General features: G+C 36.2%; 1 protein-coding gene across 1 annotated transcript in view; it reads right to left on the reverse strand.

Moving 5' to 3' along the window:
* Positions 1–22,108, reverse strand: part of GLT1D1 (glycosyltransferase 1 domain containing 1) — a 55,837-nt gene that overhangs the window by 33,169 nt on the left and 560 nt on the right. Inside the window, exons 2-6 of the mRNA XM_010581743.1 lie at positions 14,590–14,738; positions 11,834–11,939; positions 6,451–6,502; positions 1,543–1,579; positions 367–423 (exon numbers count right to left, since the gene is read on the reverse strand). Of these exons, the coding sequence (XP_010580045.1) occupies positions 367–423; positions 1,543–1,579; positions 6,451–6,502; positions 11,834–11,939; positions 14,590–14,738 (401 nt within the window). The remainder of the gene's footprint in view (positions 1–366; positions 424–1,542; positions 1,580–6,450; positions 6,503–11,833; positions 11,940–14,589; positions 14,739–22,108) is intronic.

Below are 22,108 nucleotides of genomic sequence, written 5' to 3' on the forward strand. Positions count from 1 at the left end.
TGCTCTTCTACAAAAGACATCCACAGTTTCTATCTCACAGCTGTAAAGCACAGCATGCTCAGGTATTGGTGCTTTGGTCTAACTTACTTACCTTCTAAGGGACATTGACCCATATGTCATGACCATTTTACCTTTTGGTGCAATTCAGCCCTGGACAGACCAGAAATCTGGAGGCAGTCTGGGCAGTTTTTTAACCAGGCTAATCTGATCAATATTCTTTCTGAATGTAATATTAGAGTTTTTCATTTTTCGTATCATTAAGTCATTTTATTATATAATCAGTTAACCTTCATGTTCTACATTTCTTTCATCAGTGACATCTCCTAAGAATAAATATAGTGAATACAGAAAAAAGGTGAGTTTTACCTGCATTTTGTAGAAATCTATACCAGTCAAATGTTTCACTGGGTGTAGTCTTAATTCCTGTGTGGAAAAAAAAAGAGAAACACAACATGTTTGATTGGTCCCTGGATGGCTGAACTATGGTTCTTGAGGTCTTGCCCTAAGAAAACAGTATTTCTGTTAAGCACACTGAATTCCACACACAGCTGTTCCCACCTCAAGTTTTTCTCATCCCAACATCAGGTTGTCTGCACAATCCTTCTGTAGTCATCAGACTGAAATTCAATGGAAAATTTCCACAATCGCACAGCGTATGAACTTCTTTAGCAACCGAGGGAATTAAGCTCACTTACAACATGCTAAATTTGACCTTCTAAAATCTACATATGAGATAATACTATCTGAAGGAGCATATTCCAAAACAGATACAGGTCAGCTGAGACCCAAGTCCTTAACATAAGGCAAAGAAAGTAAATTAAAATTTTATCAAAATTAAATATAATCTAAAATGAATATTAATTTGTTTTGCCTTATGTTAAAGATTAATTATTTTACTAATGAAACTATTTTATAAATGTATTTAATCTCTTAGTTAACTATTACCCCACAAGAGGCTTAAACATAGACTAAATATGGGCTAAATAGACCTCACAATGAGTTATTTCAACATAACAGGAATGAGTTTTGGAATCTGCAGACAGTTGTTTTTAGATAAATAAAATCAGGTGCTGTAGCTTAAGTAATCACATCTAAAATGCTGAGTTGAGTGTTCCCTAGACTACTCACTTAAGTATTATATTTTGGATTAGATACTTGTTGGGTGTCATTATGCTGGGAACTCAACTTAAAGCATTTAAAGGAATTTGGAGTTTCAGAGAATAATCATTCAGCATCAAAACTTCCGTATGCTCTGGAGAAAGCTCGGTGTTACCTTACATATTACCTTATCTTTCAGATTCCTACTGTAAAGAATCTGGGACAACTTTTTATAAAAGCACCAAATGAGTTGAAAATTTAAGCTAAGAGACTGAAATACTGCCTCAATTAATGTCAATGGCAAAAAGCTCAACTTCAGTGGAGCCAGGACTTCAAATCCCATACCCATTTCAGCAAAATATTTCCGGGGCAAAGAAGGTAGATACATAAACATACAGGTACCAAACACTTGATTCAAATAAATTGAATGCCTTAGTATCTCACCTTGAGTTTGGACATATATTTTCTGCCTAGCATCTGGCTTTAAAGAGAAGGAGAAGAAAAGTAACTTTCATAGTTCACCATAAAAGATCTGTTCACTCTTCAAAAAAACCCAACCAGTATAGCAAAATGCACATCAGCGTAATTTTCTTTTGACTGTTAAAAATCAAAACAGACTGTTAGAAAGATACATTTAAGTAACACCAAAAGCCAAGTCAGCAATGTAAATTACATTTACTATGAGCACTTACAGTAACAATGAATCAATTTTGCAATTAACACAATTTCCAAGTTAGTACAAACATATCTTTTAGTTTATCTCTGTATCCTTTCTCATAATCATTAACCTGCTTACTGCATAGAAAATTAAAATATTTTCCTAGAATAGAAAGATTTTCCACTACAGAACAGCCCTAGTTCCCAAAATATGTTAGTCTTAAAGGAAAAATTATAGCTGGTTTCGAAATCACAGTCTACATTCATCCATAATAGAATTTTTAAACACATCAGGCATGAAACAAACCCATTTACCTCTAACCTTTTCAAAAATTGCTGTAAAATATATGTAGACTTGTCTATATGGGAAAACTGGCCAGTAGCAGAATATTCCCAAATAAAAATTGCGTAAGAAATCATTTTAAAACAGCTATAGCAAAAGAGGTAATTACTACACTTCCAAAGTTACTCCTGAAGTGCTGCTATGCTAATTCTTTAATTTAGGTGATTAAATAAGCAAGTTCCTATTTCAATATCTTTCTATAACTTCAACCATGAATTTGTGGAATACATATTTTTTTCACGAAAACATTGAAATATTCTTGGTGATGTTTCCACACTGAAAAAACCAAAACCAAACCCAAACCCAAAAAACCAACACCACCACTCCCCAGCAAACAAGCAGAGTTTTTTGAGCTCAAAGTATTTGTGTAAAACTTTGTGTTCAGACAATTCCTAGGTGTTCTAAAAGCACTGGTTGCAATACCTGTAAAGGAGTAAGCTAAGGAGGGTATTACTCAACCGGTGTAATCTCCAATAGATTTGCTCAATATAACCTTGAATGTTCCAGTTTGATATTATATTCCTTCACGAATTTCACCTAATGCTATCGCTTAATCATAGTGTCCAGAAATGCACAACCTTCTTTAGAGCACCAGTCTTTGCTATCTTGAGACTGAATCTTGCCTCCTCCTCTTCGGTGCTGATTTCATTACGTAGAGAGGCACAGTCCTAGCAGGCTGCAACTCTCCGAGTCGTTGACTATTTGCCTGTCATGGCTCTTTCTGAAGTGCAGATGGAAAAAGGGCTACTAAGTTTCCCCTCCAACCATTCCACTTTTGAATGCTAGGATACACTGCTAATACACTGAACTCTTCAAGCTAAATATTGCTATGCAGACTTGCCTCTTAATGTGGAAAGTTGTTGGAATAACAGAGTTAGCCAAGGCAGAGCATCCCGTATACCAGTGCATCATGTCAAGCTGCACATTAGTCTTCCCTTCTCCTCTCCCACCCCCTCCCCATCCTTAGCAGATTGTGAAATCACACCTGCAGGATAATGACTTGAAGGCAGGAAGAGAATTGTATTAGGAGAACAAGAATTAATGCAGAAACAAACTGTTAAGCAACCAAGTCCCGCGCCAGACAGCTCAGGAGATAAGAAGCCAAGGAAGTGATTTTTTAATTTTTTTTACTTGCAAACTTTTTGGTTTTCCCCTATCACTCCTATGTGACTGCCCCTCCAGTCCACTGCCCAGTCGTAACAGTCTATTTTAGTTATTAAAAATGAACTGGAAAAAGAAATGGATAGAAAAGAGGTCATAAAAAGTGAATAGTCATCAACAAGCAGTTCACAGATGGGAAGGAGGCGGTTTCTGAGAATCAGAGTGAATTAACTAAGTCACAAAATCTACACGAAGAAGCAGCAAATCCACACATAAATGAAGTGAGGGGAAAAAATAACACTGTTTATGCTACAGTGGAAGACTAGGGATATTCTATGGACTTTATCTTTCAAAAGCTATATGAACTTTTGTGTTCAAAGCAATTAAAAATAAGAAAAAATGGTTTAATAGGTTATTTTATTACTTAACATTTCTCAGGTCTACTCTTATCTATGAATAAGTAGCATTTCAAATAGCATTGGATCTTCCAATCCTAAAAAAAGCCTTGCAAACAATGGAGACAGCATTGCAAGCTGGAGGCCAACCTCAGAATTTAAATTTGCAGGACAAGTGGGATAGCTGAAATTCAGTGCTAGATGCACATATATGCAACAAAACAGAAGGTGGAAAAAAGCAGATGGGGCAGAGGGCAGCTTAAGCCAGCCTTGCCTCCATAGCTGACATAGCGCATAGCTCTGCCTCAAACTCTGGTGGGTGAAGATAGGGTTTTTGTTCCCTAAAACCACTAAGTTTCAAAAATAAGCTTAAGTTAAGGATCTGGTTTCATGCTCTGCTGGACCTTTAATGGCTTACAGTGAGTATAATCCTGCTGGGGCTTGGATCATCAAGTAGAAAATAGCAGGAATACTGTGGAACAGGGCATACAGATGTATTCACACTTTATAGATCAATTTTCTGTTATGTTCTTTATTTTAAATTGTCTTGAGGAGAATGGAAAAATGAAATTGAATGCTAATAAAACCGGCTTATGTAATTCTTATGCACCAGTTTTACACTACTGAAATAAAACACTGACTGTAAGCACAAGATCTTTTACAGTATTTCAAACTTACTTGGAATACAGATTATTACAAATGCTGTATTATGTGCTGCATAATTAAAGATAATTTATCTAACGTACTAGAAAAGAATTTGTTGGAAGATACAGCCCTTGAGCACAGTGCAATTGCTTACATGTTCGTAATTTAAATTCTTAATTGACTAACTAATAAAGCACACGTTAGAGGAATAATGCAGTTCACATTAGTGTGAGTTAATATGTAAAAAGTGTTAATATTCTGTGACCTACGTATGGAAAGATGTATTCATATTCTTCACTGTCTGAAAGTAAATGTGTCACATTTGCTCTTACCCTGTATATGATGATACAGCTGGAAAAAGAACTCAAACCCCCAGCATTTAAGACACAGGTTAGCAGGTGGTATTTCATTTTAGGACTTGACAGACTTGCCTCCAATTCCCTGTCTGCCACAGACTTTCTCCAAAACACTGAGTGAGTCTCATAGGCCCGCAGCACAAAGGTGTTTAGGTAAAATCAAAGTTAAGTACTTAAAAACATTTGAGGTACTGATTTCAAAATTATTTCAAAGTTTAAATTTGTTTCTTCTCCTTATACTCCGTTACTTTTGTCTTTTTCTTGCGTAAGATCTATGACAGAAGCTGTGCCCCTTCATGTTTACCTATCATGATGTTCACTGTAGTAACTACTAAAACCAAATTATATTTGTAATGTAAATACCAGCTCCTATGTCTGCTCATATATACTTTTAATGGAAATAGATTTAAAAAAAAATCAATTCATGCTGAAACAAAGTATTGAGTTTTAAATTGTTCTGTTGTGCAAGCTCCACCTCTAAGTGATTTTTTTTTTTTAGGCAAGGGCGTTTTAATGATCATATTATGATGCAAATTAGAACTGAAGAGATACCAAGCAGTTAGTTTCTACTTCTTGCATTTATTGTTCAACTTCAGCTGATGTTTCACAAGATAAGGTGAGGGCAGCTAACAGCTCACTGCAGCTGGAAGAGGGTGGTCCTGCCTTGGTCTTTTTATCCCTTACTTCTTACCCTTCACTGGATCTGGTGCTCAGTGAAGCTCTCTGTAATCCAGTACAAGTCTTTAGCCAACAAGTTAGTTGGAAAGCTAACGTTGCACAGAAAATCAGCTGGGCCATCGAGCTGGATCAGCAAGCCCTGCCGTCTGGTGTGGAGTTTTTCACAGGTTACCAGTGCAGCCTGACATGACCCAAAAGCACTCCTTGTACTCAAATGACTGGCAGCTCTTTATTGTCTTATGCCGCTCTTCAGAAACCAGGATTGAGGACTGTCTACTTCAAGGATTTGTCTCAATTTTCTCCACTGGCAGTCTGCCATCAACTCAACCATGTAAGGGTGAAAATGTTGACCCAGACTATTTTCAAACAGGAGCATCAGATACTAAAAATAATTGCACTGAATGTCTGTAGTAGACTTGTGACACAGCAAATGCAATGGTGCCTACTAAATGAAGAAAAGAGAACCAACCATTATTACTGCCAGTTCTTTGCTGGCTAAAAAATCTCCTTAAAATACATTGCCAAATTTATTTAACCACTATACTGTCGGATGAAAATAATTTAATTCAGTATTTTTCCATATATCATTCAGCACAGTGTGTTTTGTTTTATTTTCAGGAGGAGAGATGAGTTTTAACAAAGTTAAGTGCTATTTATGTGCTACATATCCCTCAAGGCCTGGTCAACAGGGCTGTATATCACATATTGCTGGGCTTAGCATAACTTCAATTTTAGCTCTGCAGTTCACCTTAAGAAGTTCATTCTACTTCCAGTGTTGACAAAACAAGTATTTTCAAATTATTCTTCCAAGTTCTTTATTGTAAGTAAAGCTGTTTAGTGGAATTTTGGCAACATAAAGTTTATTAAATGATGCAAAAAGAAACAATATATGCATATGGCATCAGAAGAGACTCAATAACAACAGCAATGATTAGTTTTAAATGTTACAGAGAAGCACTTCCTAAACTGCTGGATACTCTTCTCAAATATTAAACAGCTTTTAAATGCCAGATCTATTTGACCTGTCGAAATACATAAATATGAAATGCTTTCTCTGAAAGGAAAAAGAGGAATAGAGAATATGAAGATTATTACAATTCTCTAGCATTTAGAAAACGTTTTAGGAGAATGCATAGTTGATAATACTATAAGCATCACCATCATCATGTAAACTTACCCACTCTGCTGCTGCCAGTTCCTTCATTTTCATCGTAAAAGCCACTGCAAATCTAGTTAAATGGACAAAAATAGTTGGGATCATCTGCTTAAAGTGTTTAAACATAAAAACAGAAGTGTACTTCAGAAAAAAATCTTTGTAAGCACAAAGAGCAGAGGCTTATAAAAATGATTATAGATGGAAAGACAGAAAGCAGGCTTTCTCTTTGTTTTACCAGAAAACAGTGGTAAAGCAAATGGTATCTCTTCAGGCTTTACAACTTAGAGCTCTTGGGGAGCTAAAGTGAGGACTTCTTAAAGTAAGCGAAAACCCAGATAATGGGAACATCCCCCACTTTATCTAGATTAATATATACAGCTCCAGTACTGAGTTAGCATTTCCTGTTTCTACATCACTGCAAGTTGCAATAGCCCTCTTCGCAACCAGAGGCTTAGGTAAGAAGGGATCTTAAGTCCAGTTACTTTCATACTATTGTTATTTGACAATACCCAGTCCCACTATTTGCAACTCATTGCAACTGAGTTTAATTCAAATGAGTGGATGGATTTTTTTTAAAAACTTTCCCCAATGTTCTCTCCTTATTTCTTAGTCAAAGCTGTCAATGAGAAACAAACATCTGAGAGACCAAAATGGTATTCTTCAGGAAAATTATCAGAATTAAATAAACTAAAAAAGAAGAAAGATGATCCAGTCATTGGGCTTCAGCTCTGGAATCTCACCGACTTGGGACACTCAGCTCTGTAGCTCTGAATGTTAAGCATCTGCAGTGGAGATGAAATTTGCAGTGCTGAGTTAGACACCTGATATTCCTTTATAATAAATAGGGAAGAATTGGGTGCCCAGAAATGAGATTTACCACAGCCGTCATTTCAGGCAAAGAGACAGTTACACTAGCCAGACATAATACTGATAGAAGGGCATTTTGACTGTTCTCTGGTTAAGACTTTTCTTTGTTATGAGAAGGGCATTTAAATGAATGAACTGTAGAACAGTATGTGAACAACATCTACTCCTCCTCTGTAATATATATAAATCATGACACCAAAGTAAGAACAAGCAAACAAAAGTGTACTTGAATAACTTAACAGCTAGGGTTTTCATCTGGGAGGAAGAAGAGAATCCTATTCCCAAGCTTACTTCTACTTTTTCCCTTAGGGCTGTTTATAATGGCTCATCTGGACTTCTACTTATGTGCCTTTCAGAAATGTATGTAGTACACTATCATTCCACATAACAGAAGAGTTATGTCAGAACCATTTAAAAGCAGCATTGATATAAACAGTTTTCATTTTTGGGTGTCTCATTACAGAGAGACTTCAGCCACAGAAGTCTGATTTCTAAATGTACTAGCTAAACAAGTTAATCTTACTGGGAGCTTGATGTAATACCAAGAAGTCATATGAGATATTTTTATGGAGTCAGAGTTAATAAAGAATCCCGGTTCAGAAGAGATCTTAAGAACATGCTGGGCTTTAATATAGCTTTTAAGTTGTGATGAAATATAAACACATGCTTTGACTGTTCTTAAATGGAACTTGAGTGTTAACTGGAACCACAAATGGGACCATTTCTGAAGACTATCAGTCCTGCGGAATAGAAATGTTTGAACACCTCCTTCATATGAGACATAATGTGTCTGCTCAGCAAAATTCCTTTTTTAAAATTGTTTTTATAGATACTGAATATAAAACAGGGGTTATCACATATTATGCTTATGATTCGGTGTTTCTTTTTCATAGAATTAATGTAATGTTTCTGTCCTGAGCCAACCCTACGATATCTCAATGGTTAGAGATGAAGCATATTGCTAAGTCACAACCAAAACAGTACTTTTCCATTAGAGATTTTATAATTTGAGGACATGAAATCACAGTCATTCATTAGAAGTCACGTAAATGCTGAATTATAAATCCTACTTTTGTTTGTTGAAACAAACCTTATTCCCATATATTTGTTTTGTAGTATCTGCTTTATGGTACTACAGTGAATTTCACATATACAACTTGACAGCTTTAAGGTTATTAAAACCTTTGCAAATGCTTGTTTTGTTAAGTTGCACATGGTCCCTTTCCAGTTTTTGCAATTATACTTTCAATACATCACATTAACAAGCAGAAAAAAACTGTTGCTCCTAAGTCTACAAAATACTGTTCAATAGAAAAAAATACCCTAGAGGAGTACAACCACCATTTAGATGGTTTAGAGGAATTTGATTAAAAATGAAACACTCATTATAAAGCTAGACAGTATTCAATACTTTGTTTTATGGAATGTGGTGGTATATTGTACTGGACAAGTAATCTACAATTCATGATATCTTCTGCTTAGAACCCTGCAATCAATAAAGAAAAAAAAATCAATGTTTCTTTTAATAACTATACAATGAATAATACTAGTGATAATACTGGAGAAGAGATCCATTCAGAATAACTTCTAGAAAACCAAATTACTTTTACTGTAGCAGAGAAAATATTATGAACTACATAAGGATGCACTAATATATTTTGAAACATCATAGGAAATCCAAGCTACTAAACTATACTTTAAGTTCCTAACTAAATTATCATTAAAAAAACATTCAGTAAAGCACAGGTTTTGCATAAGCTATATTAGCTATATTTGTGACAGATCATATTTTAAACACAGAACTGGATCAAAAGAACACACTCAGTTTCTGGTTTTATATACTTTTTATTTTGCGCAGTGCTGAAATTTAACTGACACATTAGGTATCTTTCTTCCTTCAGACCTGTTTAAAGAATAACTTCTGATTATTTGATAACAAAAGTAAACAAGTATATAAATTTTGTCTTGAACGGGGCCTTAAGTTGCTTTACAACTACAAGTCACACTTAGACATGAGAACATCTCCTAATGATTTTTCAATGAGTGTGATTAAGTGCTGTCTTTAAAATCTGTTTACCTACCACATTTTATAAGGCACTACAGACAGAACAGCATATCTATGCCAGCGTTAAGTTAGCTAATAATACCTAGAACATATAGTGGTATTAGCAAAGATAAAACTACGAGATATAAGCCTGCTGCAGATTCTGTATGCATTTCCTCATTGCTAACATGAACCAAAATCCATACTGCTGTATCTGAACCACTGTAGTTATCTGTCTTACCTAGAATGCTGTGATGAATGAATGGAGATTGTATCCTGAGCAAGCTCTGTTCAGCAAGGTATTTAAGCTCTCCTAGAGTAAGTATGCAAGCAGTACATCTGGATTTGATAAGACATTCCAGATGCTTAAATTTTATCTCACCTTGTACACTCGGGGACCCCTTCGCTTATGCAGAGCTCAATTCTGGAGTGATGACTTTTCAGAGTACTCAAGCCAACAGAAGCTCAGGCACATATCGTTCCATGAGGCTGAGTGACCTGCTGTAGCAACTTACTGCCACCAAAAAGACACCCTTGTTGTATCCTTCCACAAGCTGACTTTTCTTATTAAAGGGGTAGAAAACTAACCCAGAAAAAAAAAAAGCTAATTTTATGCCATTTAGTGAGTTAAACCTGCTCAGAAAGCAGTCCAATCCTGGCACAGGGAAGGGGGGATCACACAGCCATAAGCAAGAGAAAGGAAAAGAAGAGGAAGAGAGGCAGCAATAGAGCCATCCCCGCCATCAGTGAGCTATTACGCTGCCTACACATCAAGTGACAACCTTAGCCTCTATCTTGGTAAGACTTAAGCTATCTATTAAATTAATTTAGTCCATCAGAAGCTTTACATACATAAAACGCTTTAGTTTCCAGTAAGAAAAGGGCTTACTGGCCCACCATGGATGTGATGAAACACTGTTGAAGTCAACAGACCTTTGGATCAAGCAGAAGGAAACTTCTTTTCTGGGGATGTTGAAACAATGAGAAATGCTGCAAAAATCTTTTTGGGTTTTAGTAATCTTCTCTGATTTCTGATCAGTTCTTGAAGTACATTTGATGACTACACTGACATATCACTACAACTTTTCAGACTTTAAAACACCTTGAAAATACTCCCTTGTCAATTCACCTAAAGAAACTGAGAGACTTGGCTTAAAGAATTTTTTCAGTCTCTGCTGCTTTGTTCATGTATCTAGAGAAAGGATTGCATTAGCAGGAAAAAAAGAACAAAAGTTCTTTATAGTTGAGTCACCTGCTTTTCAATCAAGCACTCTGTGAACAAGCTAAATGCAAGGCCTCTGAGAACAGGTTTGATTCTGTGATCCAACAGGACAAATACTAGTTATTTTTAGTTGTCGTCTCACTTAAGTCAAACTGCTGGGCACCTTGGTCTCTAAGTGCATAAGATATGTTAGTTCCAATACAGAATATTTTATATGTTTGAATGCATGTAACATAAACCAGAATTTACTAAAAAACAGAGGTTTAAAAAAACCCCAACTTGGAGCGACATTTAGCACTTCTGGCACAGGGCCTTGGCAAATGAGGTCCAACCATGCTTAGGCTCATAATATTACTACAATAAGATTTAATGAGAATATTCATACCTCCACTGCTAACAAAGATTTGCTATTTAAATAATTATACCTCCACCACTAACTCACCTCCACTACTAAAGATTCACTATTTAAATACCATGTATCAGTCATTTCATGGCCAGGATAGTTCTGTATAAATGAGAAATGTATGGATGTTGTTGGAGACACTTACATGTGCTTTTCTTTACCTAAATCTCTGCAAATATAAACAGTCTAAAATAATTCTGGTAAGAAATTAAAACGTGATTGCATAAAATTGTATCCATTACAAACACATTAAATAAACCACAGTCAAGTTGCTACAGTCCACAGTTATACTAACTGTCAAAGGCTGTCTTTATAACGTCTACCCGTAAAGTAGATTATTCTACAGAGCAATATGCTGCCAAATCCCAGGTTAAGTATTCTTGCTATTATTCTTCTCATTTCTTTCACCTGCCTTAGTATTTTATATCCTCATCACATGCATAGTTCTATTATTCTAGAAAACAGTTATGATTCAGTAGACAAAGCACAGGATTAGTTAGCAAGAGCACAGATTTCATTAGCTTTTAATGGGATTTGAGTCTTTTTGAAAATTCACAGCCCAAGAGACCAAGTTTCAGCACTACCTCTGCCAACTCTTACATGGACGAATACGATAAAATGATTGTAACAGGGGAAATATAAAATGAATAGACTGCATACAGACTATATTTTATGAAGAAACTGTTCTACTTCTGTCACTGAATCATAAAATAGTATGTAGAGATCATAGGCATTTCAAGTAGTCTATCCATTGTCCATTGACCTACACATCTCCCAGTGATTTCAAGCATTTATGTAACAGTTCCTAAAAGATCTGCCATTACAAAAATGCAATGTCCTGTCATAAGCCCTCCACACGTGCTTTTACCTGGCTTCTCCTAGCACTGCTCCCATTACCCGACGTTTCTCTTCACATTTGATATCTTCATTTACATCTGTCCCACCAAAGATGATTCCAAAAGGAATTCTGCTGCCTGCAAAGCAATGACTACGATGAGAAGTTGACCAACATGTCAAGGTAATGACTAGAAGGGGACATTAAGAGTGAAAAAGTATATTGATAATACTGTATCACATACATAAGCAAAAGACTTTGAAAAAGAAACCTGAAGAAACTTGAATTTTTATGGTTTGGGCACTGAAAAAACTCATAGAATAACTATGCATTTTCATGGCATGTCAGTCTTTGTGTAGCTATGAGATTTTCTTTGCCTCTTCCATGCTTAGTAAAAATAATGAATTAGTTTCTACACTTGGCAGCCCATCAAACAGCATATATATTTTAAATGTTATTCACATTTTAATAAGATGCAGTATTGCAAAATTTGGTGGCAGGTATCTAACCTCAGCCACTCATTCACTGCCCCCTCAAGGATTCCAATACAGTTGTTTAGGTGACCATCCTGCAAAGTCAGTTACTGAAATTATTAATTTTTTTTTTTTTAAATATTGACTTCTGAAGCCGATTTTACTGCTATAAAAAATGTAGACAGAGCCACACCATTGGAAAAGGTCACCAAATTAAATATGGCAGTATATGTTAACCTGCAACAAAACCATTGTTTTACCTAATTCCATCCCAAAAGATGGATCTGTGTTTATAATTGGTTGTTCCGAGACCTTCTGTAATCACCCAAGTTATGAAAGTTGGTTTAGGATGCCTTACAGTGCTCAGAACAGTAAGAGAAGAGGAAGGCATGTTGGCTGTGGGACAATATGTGCACACGATATTATCAACATTCAAATTTTAGAGTATCAACAAAATCATATATATATCCTAGTGGTGTCTTCACTCTGGTAAAAGCCTAGTTTTGATACATGGCATCAGAATAAATTCATATTTGTGGAAGGGTAAAGCCACCAAAACATAGTAGTATAGCACTTCTATGCTAACAGCAGCTAGACTTACAAGGACAAAGCCAAAGACTACTTAGATGAAAATACAAAAGCCAATAGTAGTGCAAGATTCCTTTCTAATAGTATTTCTTTTCTTGGAGTCAGGTTATTTTTAGTAACTGACAAGTTACCAGTAATGTTCTCCCCTTAAACTAATCAAGATAGCAGACAACAATCTCTTGATTGTTCCAGAACTGAAACCAATTAAGTGGTCAGTTTTACACCACATTAAGCTAACAAATAATAACCTCATGGTGGCTAATTACTACATGCAGAACATAGTTTTAAATTCCAAATGGGACTGCAGTTTTGCAAAAGACACAGTCTCCAGTAAGACAGTCTACAAAACCTGTCATTAAGGTGACCAGTTTTATGAATTTTGTGGATTTCTGTTAGCTGTAACAGATAAAGCCAAGGTTTCCTTCTGATGGTGAACAAGAATAAGCAGTTAGGCTATATTGCCACTACACACTGTGTATCAAGAAAGGCAGAAAATATGCTTTGTTTTTTCTTTTTGCTATCAGATGGAAGGGGAGAGGGATCAAGGACTCAGTAGACAACACTGTCCTCAGCACTGGACCAACAAGCAGGGCAGTAGAGCTTACTGTGTTGATGGAGCTTCTTCCTTTTGAGAGATAATATAACTGACCTTGAATGTTCATGGCTGTGAAAACTATTGGTGACACTTTCTATAGCTACCCACAGTGTCTTAGGGCATAGAGGGGAAATGACAGGTTAAATTCAGTGAACTCTCAAAACTCCTGGTTAAAACCAAGCAAATAAGGAAATCTTAAAGCAAATGGGGAACGAAATAAATATGTTGATAAAGATAGAAAACATACTATATGCTTCACATTTATATTTGAAAATGAAGTAAGCGGTAAGATGAGGATTTATTAGCATTGCTAGTTTCCTCATTACTAAATGAAAGAACAAACAAAAAGCATGCCAGGCATAATAATTCAGGCTTTCTGAAAACCCACCAGCACAAATTGTGGGGGGACTTCTGAAGTCTGAAAACTAGCACAACACAACTTATACTGAGATCTGATGAAAGTATCAAATTATGTGCCTTTGTCCAAGTTAATAGATTTGTACAATACAAAGGTGATCTCAAAAATGGATACGCACTTGCAATTTCAGTAGGTGACAGTGTCTGTAATTTTGAAAGCCACTGCTTCTAGCGTAGCATTAATGGCAGGCTAAAATTTTGTTCTACATGGCTAGATACAATAGAAAATTTTATTATTTGTCTGATAACATCCTGTCTCCTACAGTTTAGCTGGCATGAACAACATCTCAAAGTTACTTCATGTCCAAAAATCCCTGACTCGTTTGTGAGCAGAAAAATCAAATTAGCCTCTCTGCTTTCTTCTATTTGACCTCAGCTATACTTAGCCAAGCCATTGTCCTCTGAAAGAACACATTTGCTGAAAGTATCTTAATGTTAATATAATGCTCTTATCTTAATGTAGTTAAAGTACTTAATTATGAAATGCACCATGTGCTTTAAAAGTACATTTATTTAGTTGTCTCCTCTCTGGATCAGATCTCCCACAGAGAAAGATTTTCAGCATTTCTGAACATTTGTTGAAGTGGATAAACATAATAACTACATTACATGTGGATTTACACATTTATAGACATTTATAACTGTTCGTATTCATTCTCTTCTCTTTCAGTACCTTTTTAAGAGGTATTTTTACTGCAAAATAGAAAAAGGATTACCTTGCAGAAGTCTGCCTCCTTTATAAAGATGAATGGCCAAGGCTGCATCAAACTTGTCTGTGGAGGTTAGATTTGCTATTTCAGTTGGACTTTCATACATGAAAGCATCTTTAAGAACACAGATATGACCTGCAGCATGTAGATGATTCCTTCATCATCGGAACAAATCGGAAAAAAAAAAAGATACTATTAATGTTGTAGGCATGCCAGTATATTAAATAAGCTTAATCAGAACGTTTTTCCTTAATAATTTTTGCTCCGACATTCACCTTTATGCTAATTTTGTTCAAGCAACCATGGAGCTATTTACAAGGTTGTTTTTTATTTTTTTCCTGGAAAATATTTGTTACCTCCACCCTTGTGAAGCCACAGGCACACTTCCAAGCAACATAATCTGCATCCATTTTAAGGCCCAAGCCTACAAAGTATCAACATCACCTTTGGAAATCAGCACAAGTGAAGTATGATCAGGATCTTTCCTGATTGAGCTTCAGCTTAATACGCTGAAAAGACTCTTTTGAATTGAGCGTGTTAGACCTTGGTCTTAGAGATTCTCAGATTTGTTCTGGAGAAAGGCCACTGAGTGAATAAAGCACAAATACATCCAGCTAATCAATGCTATTAAAAATACAGAACATGCAAAAAAATGAATACATAAATAAAACTGGGGAGTTGAAACTTTATTCCCTTTCTGTTTGATTGTGGATTTAATTGCTTCTTGTCTTAGTTTACCCATTGTAAAACAGGCACAGGGTAATGGAAGTGTAAGAAAAAACCTACACAAAAGTAATTACATGAATTCTTTCACAGTCTTTTTTAAAAATCTCAATTGCTAAAAAGAAAAAAAAAAACCACCAACAACAACCCCCCCCATTCTAATGTCAGCTTACCCATTCATCTTTATATACACTGGTTCCTCGTATTAAAACATTGATTCAAAGACTGCCAAAGTCAATAAACTGATTGATTACAAGGAGCTTTACTTCAGGCATTTCAGTGAGCTTTGGTTTAGTCTTTTCTTTTATACTCTAGGCTCATAATTCCTCCCACCAAAACCAGAATCAGTTATCAATGTTTCCGATGACATCAGCCAAAAAACACACAGGAGAAAATCCATGTTTTGATAGAAACTAGCACGCTGTATCTGCTGACATGTAGTGTTTACATTTTCAGTACTATAAAAAGACCACAAGAATGTTTTCTGCATTCTTCTGCAATTACATATTGTTCCAGTTGATTTATTTCTCATAGCGTATTAATTGTTCTTGCATTACAATCCTGCTAACTCAATAGCTTCTTGGATATTGTCGGCTCTTTCCTTTCCTGATCATTTCATATCCTCCCAAGGAAAGTAATTTTCTGTCCTGCAGAAGTTAGTCATTACTGCAGAAATTGGTGCTAAAAATGTTGTAAAATGTCTAGAGGCCTTGGAAGGAATGTATTAGCACGGTATCAGACAGAGCTCCATTGGCACAACATATGGTGCTGTATTTCTTCCTTCTTCTAAAAAGAAACTAATTTTACTTTTAACTTCACTGTTTGAAACAAGATCAATAAATTATAATAAGTACTAATAAATAATAAAATACAGCCAGATTGTAAGCTCCTTATTTACACTGTTGAGCAATTATTTACATCAGTTGTCCCATGAACTTGTTCCAAGTACCTGCTTGCCTTTTGAAAGAGGCTCTCAATTTATATCTAAATAATGATGCCCAAATCTCATAGCTGTGAAAAGAAAATCTCTCAGGCAAATACTCGGGATGCTCATGCATGCATTCCATAATTTCACAGGTGCTCATTAAATAGTCTAAAAGAATTTTTTCCCATCAGTATTCCAATTACCATAAATCACTATCATGTACAAGCAATATGTTTGCATATTACAATTAATTTGAAAATAATTCTCTCAGGACATCAGGAATCAAGAAACTCAGCTAGGAATTTTGATCTAGAGCGTCTTTTTTGTTTTAATATGCTAGGAATGAATACTTTTCCTTTCCTCCAGTTTCCACAGCTCTAAATCTCACAGCTGAATGACAGCTGTTTCTGCAGTAAATAGAGGGGGACTTCCTCAAGTGTTCCAAGGCTCAGAAATTGTGGATTAACTCTATTACTTCAATTTTTTTTCTACACATAACGACTCAGGAGCATGTAAAAAAATTTGCATACAGCTTAAGAAGGAAAAATTATCAAATTATCCGCAGAATAATTTGAATTCCCAAATGTAAAGATGCCTTAATCCCATAAACATACCATTGAGTTCAATATGATCAGTCACAGGCTTCAGATTATGCATATATGGAAATATATGTGTGTAGAAGCAGAGTTATTGGGTAGCATTTAAGTACTGAAATTTACAGTGATATTTTCATATTTTCTAAATGACTTTTCATCTTTATAACCAAAAAAAATGAGACTATGATTTTCACACATATGCTGTAATCAAGGAACATGGTAAGAGGGTGCTGCAAATCTATTGCAGGAGATTTTTTTTGAAGGCTGATCTGTCTATGAAGTCACAGATGTCCCTGAATCAAGCCAAGACAGAAAAGATACATTACCGGTATCTTTTCTCCTCCTGGCAACTGTGTATTCATATTATTTTACCATTTCATAAACAAATACTTTCCAAATGAAAAACAAAAATGAACACATCTCCTGCTGTCTGTGAATCTAAGACAACATTGAAAATGCTAAATCTCAAGACTACATTTTCTATCACAGTTTTGTATGTGGTAGATAAATTTCCAAGTAAGTGTTTTAACAACCAGTGATTATTGCTTGGATCGAGAATTTGCCTTGCTCTGCCATATCTTTCCCTTCTGCTGAAACTCTCATGGAAGCCAATGCCACTACTTGGGGAGAATAATATTTCTAAAATGGAGTTTCGCTGTCAGTTTCCAGATTTGGGTGTTTTGCTAGGAAGTAACCAAACAGGGAAAACTTCAGTCATTCAGTAAGTTTGAAAGATCACTTCTTAGAGTACACTATATTAGTCACTGCTTACACTGTGATATTTATACACATCTGAATATTGGACAAAATACTTCCCAGCCCCACTGATTTTAGTATTCAGGGAATTAATCTCTTGTTCTATTTTTACACTCTTTGGAGATCATGAGGCTTATAAGTGAAACTTCTAAGTGTCTGCTCTGGATCTATACTGTATGCAGAGAGATACTACTAAAAGACACAACCCTTTTCTGACACGTTTTCACTTTATTAAAGACTCCTATAGAAAAACATTTTTCTCTGACAAACATAACTATGAAATACCAGGTGATGTTTTATAATGTTTCATTTTTTATTTCCTACATTATTGATCACCTCTTTTCACTTATCCTGGCTAGCAGTCTTCCCTCCTTCAACCTGAAATCTGCAGTTCACAGGTCTTCATACACAGAAACAGTTTTATAGTTCCAAACACAGCATAGCTGAAGTTAAGACAAAAGCAAGTTAAAAGTATGCTTACTTCTAAAGTATTACAGTTTTGAAATTTGCTTTATTTTCTGTGATGTCTTCCTCTCAAAAACATTTATGTTCTAATTTTCAACTGATATTTCAATGGAATTACTTGCAGACAAAGAATGTTTGATTTCAAAAAAGTTCCTCGTAGGTAGATACACTGACACTTCTTGAATGGCACAAAAGAGGCTTCATCCAAAAATACTAATTATCTCTTTCCCTAGGCTGTCTATTCTGTAAAGCAGCTATGCATCAACTACTGTTAAATCTGTACAGCACAATTCAAAGTTTATTAAGTGAGCAGAGTCACTTCCACTGCCTTTTCTGAAACTTGGCCAGAGCTGAATACTCGCAATTCCCACTGAAGTTGATCGAATACAAGAGTTGAAACCCTGCTTGATCTTCTGTTTTCTTCGTAAATTATCTTAATTTTTTTCATACTTGTTAAAGCAAAGTAGTCTTCATTTTATTTCTCCCTCAAACTTCTCCTTTAAACAACACAGACAAATTGTGTTGGCATGAATGAAGTATGAATAAAATCCACTGAGAATAAGAACAGAAATGAAAAATGTGAGCGAAAATGGGGAGAGAATCCTTCTGTCTCTATGTTCTGAAGTCAGTAACTGTCCTTTAGAGGGACAAAATAACTCTGCAAAGTTTAATCCTGCCTTATAAATAGGTCTAGCTGTGCAAAACATTTTGGGATGTAGCATGTATCAAGTGCAGGCCATGTAAATGACTGCATCTCAGTTCCAAAGGTGGAGGATGAATGCCTGCCTTGCAGCTGTCCTGCTCTGGAAATGGCCACACAAACAGCAGGAATTTACCAGCACCTGTGCAAACAGACGTAGGTAAGCAAAAGACCTCTTATGATCTACCACGAAGAGAAGAGGATCTTCTACAAGTGCTCTTCTGTGTGATTTTAATGGTGGCAGACAGGCTAAGACTAAATAGAAGAAAAGCTGGGGCTCAGAATTACTGCAATAAATGTCTAAGCTGAAAAATAATTGTAAAGAGGAATGATACGCATTATTGAATTTGTGGGTTTAATTCTCTTGCAGTTGATTACCTGGAGATTTACAAAACAGCTATTTCAACTGTCCCATTCCAAATGAGGACTGAAACAATCTCTCCCTCTCCAAAAGATATTTACATATTGACAAAATACTTCATCTAAATCTTTCTAATTAAGCAATTAATTCAAGCTTTCTATTCCTCCTTACTACCAAGTAATAAAAGATGAACAGAACATTTCAAGGGGCAGAGAAGATTCATTTTTCTTTCTTAACACCCTCTTTGATCTCATTTCTAAGGCTGAAGAATGGCAGCCTAACCAAAGACCTTTGCTTAGTGTTTTATTCTCTACTCATTGCTTATATTTTTTAAGGTGATTAAAGATTATGCACACCAATACGAATAAAGCCCACAGCACATTCATTACATCACTTGTTTTAGCAAGCTGATTTCTAGCCAAATTAGATTTTGGTATCTTTGTGACCAGTTACTTTAAACTCAGGAAATTAATATCTTATTTATGAAAAGATGAAGCAGTTATAGGAACAGCTGTAATATCATAAACATAGTATACCCAGTGACATTAAGCCATAAAATTAATCTATGCTGGCAAGTGTCCAACCTGGAGACAACTTCATTGTTTCATTTATACTTAACCAAAAGTTGCCATGGTTCAATATAAAAAAAAGGATTGAACAAATAAATTCATAAGCATGAACGCAGATACAACTGAAGCCAAATATTAACTGGAATATATATTTTCTGTGTATTAACACATATGCTACAAAGGCTACCATATGCACTTAACCTCAGGTATGGCAGACTGGTGCAAGAATTGACATGCCCAAGCCTTTGGCCATACATGTACTTTTTTTTTTTTTTTTTAAGTGGCATAAAGTCTTAAGAAAACCAGTATTAGATGGAAGTATCTGTGTAGGATGGTTTTAGTGACAGCTGTCACTTGACAGGAAGACAGATTTTATTGCTAGCTAATACTCTTTACTTTTTTTCCTGATCAGCCTTTTTTTTCCTAAACAGGCTCATTTATATTATCACTATAAAGAACATTTATGTTAAGTGATAAGATAGCAACTGAACATGACATAAGTCACTCTCAAACACTATTTCTGTTAGAAACCTTTATCCACCTTTATTGTAAATGCGAATTAAATTGACCTTTCGCTCATTATTTTCTTTTTGTTTGAAGGTCTATGTGCATGAGAAAGCAGCATCCACTTTGTATAAGGTATGCCTATAAAGCAATAGGATGCTAAAGCAAGTTGGTATACTCTACACAGATCACTGCAGATGTGTTCATATAGCTGCAAATGATTGCATTAACATGGTAATATGTTAAACCATCTGTCAACTGAGCTGTTGCATCTCACCAAGTCTATGCCCTCTTTCATACTAAAACATTAGCTTAGGCCACCATGCATGAATCACAGCTGGAGAAGGCTAACGAAAATTGCTGGTTACCGTGACTCACGTAAAGGCACCTTGCTAAACCACTGTGTCTCGATGCAGTATGCTCACATGATCACAATCAACCTCAGCGTAGTTAAAAGACAATCTGAAATAATATGTGGACATTTGCTTGTCTGTATTCAGGCTTAGTTTAACTAGAAATAATGCAAAACCTGCTTTCTACTAGGTTACCTCTGAATGGCTCCACAGTCTAAATGTTTGTCTGACTTTCCTCAAAGTTGAAGTGGAAGATGAAGTGAATATTTAATTTGTAAAGGTAGAAGAAATACCTTACGGAGGAAGAATGAGCATTGATGTCCCCAAGAATAACTAGTTTTGTATTATCCAGTGAGAGCAAAAGGTAAGAGATTAAAGGAAATGCAGAATGCCACACAAACCACCACGCATGAACTCTGTGCTGACATGTACAGGTATAAAAATGTGTGTTACAAATATAAGAACGTATTTGTTTTATCTCAACATTTTATTAATAATTATTGCGTTAAAATACAGAAAACTTCAGCTTTCTCTGGTCTTTATGCTCCATTTGCTTTAGATCTTCGATGCCGGGGTGACTGACATGAGGCAGCAGGTATGTTCTACCACTGTCTTATACAACACAATAGCCCTGCACAAATCCAAGACTGAACTTGGTGTGAAACAACTAGTGTGAACACTTAAATAATGTCAGAGCCCTATTTCTATACATAACATTAAAAGTGTGATAATACGCAGATCAAAGTTGGGGAAAACTTGTAATAGCAGAACACTATCCTAAGAGATTCATCCTAAGAAAAACAAATAAACTGTGGATGATTCTTTGACAGGTAAGAAGCAACCAAGTCCTTATTTTGGTCCTCAAGAGGACAAAACCATTCGGAAATTGTTTCATTTTTATGGCGACCTTTTTTTTTTTTTTTTAAACAAAGCTCACATACACAGGAAAGCCCTCAGAAATGCTGTCAGCCACATCCTTCTTCCACGTCATAGAGAAAGTTAAATGGGGACATTAGGAATATTTGTGCAGTTCTCCGAGTGCAATTTCACCGCACTACAGATTCACGTCCATAATCCCCATGAGAGCTGCACGTTGAATCCCTACAGCAAGGGTGCTAACTGGAGCTGCTCTTGCACAACTGCTCTCTAGGATGGCTCCTGTACAGATCCTTATTTCACAGCTCCCAGAGCCTCCTGCCCTTCGCACTGCCTTCTCACCTCGTTCTGGGTACTTCCCACAGCAGGCAGCCCGTAGGAATTCTGCTGCACCGCTGACTGACACCGGTTGTGCAAGGGAAGGGCTCTGCGGGGCGGCTGGTGAGGGGACCCCTGCTCTTGGCTTGTGCGCCTGGGTCACCCTGCAAGCACGAATTGCTCCTGTGCCAGCAAAAAGGTCTTTTGTTCGCCTTTTTTTTTAGGGGGGGCGTGGGCGGGGGGCGGTTATTGGGAGGGAACCCCTCGGCTCCCCCTCTCCCTTACTCCCCAGTACTACGGGCAAAGGGGCACACGTTGCCCAGACAGAGCCGCGGCAAAGCCGCCGCTGGGGCCGTACCCCCACCCCGGACACGGGCTC

Source organism: Haliaeetus leucocephalus, unplaced genomic scaffold, assembly GCF_000737465.1.
Source record: "Haliaeetus leucocephalus isolate CR32 unplaced genomic scaffold, Haliaeetus_leucocephalus-4.0 Scaffold802, whole genome shotgun sequence".
Classification (NCBI taxonomy): domain Eukaryota; kingdom Metazoa; phylum Chordata; class Aves; order Accipitriformes; family Accipitridae; genus Haliaeetus; species Haliaeetus leucocephalus.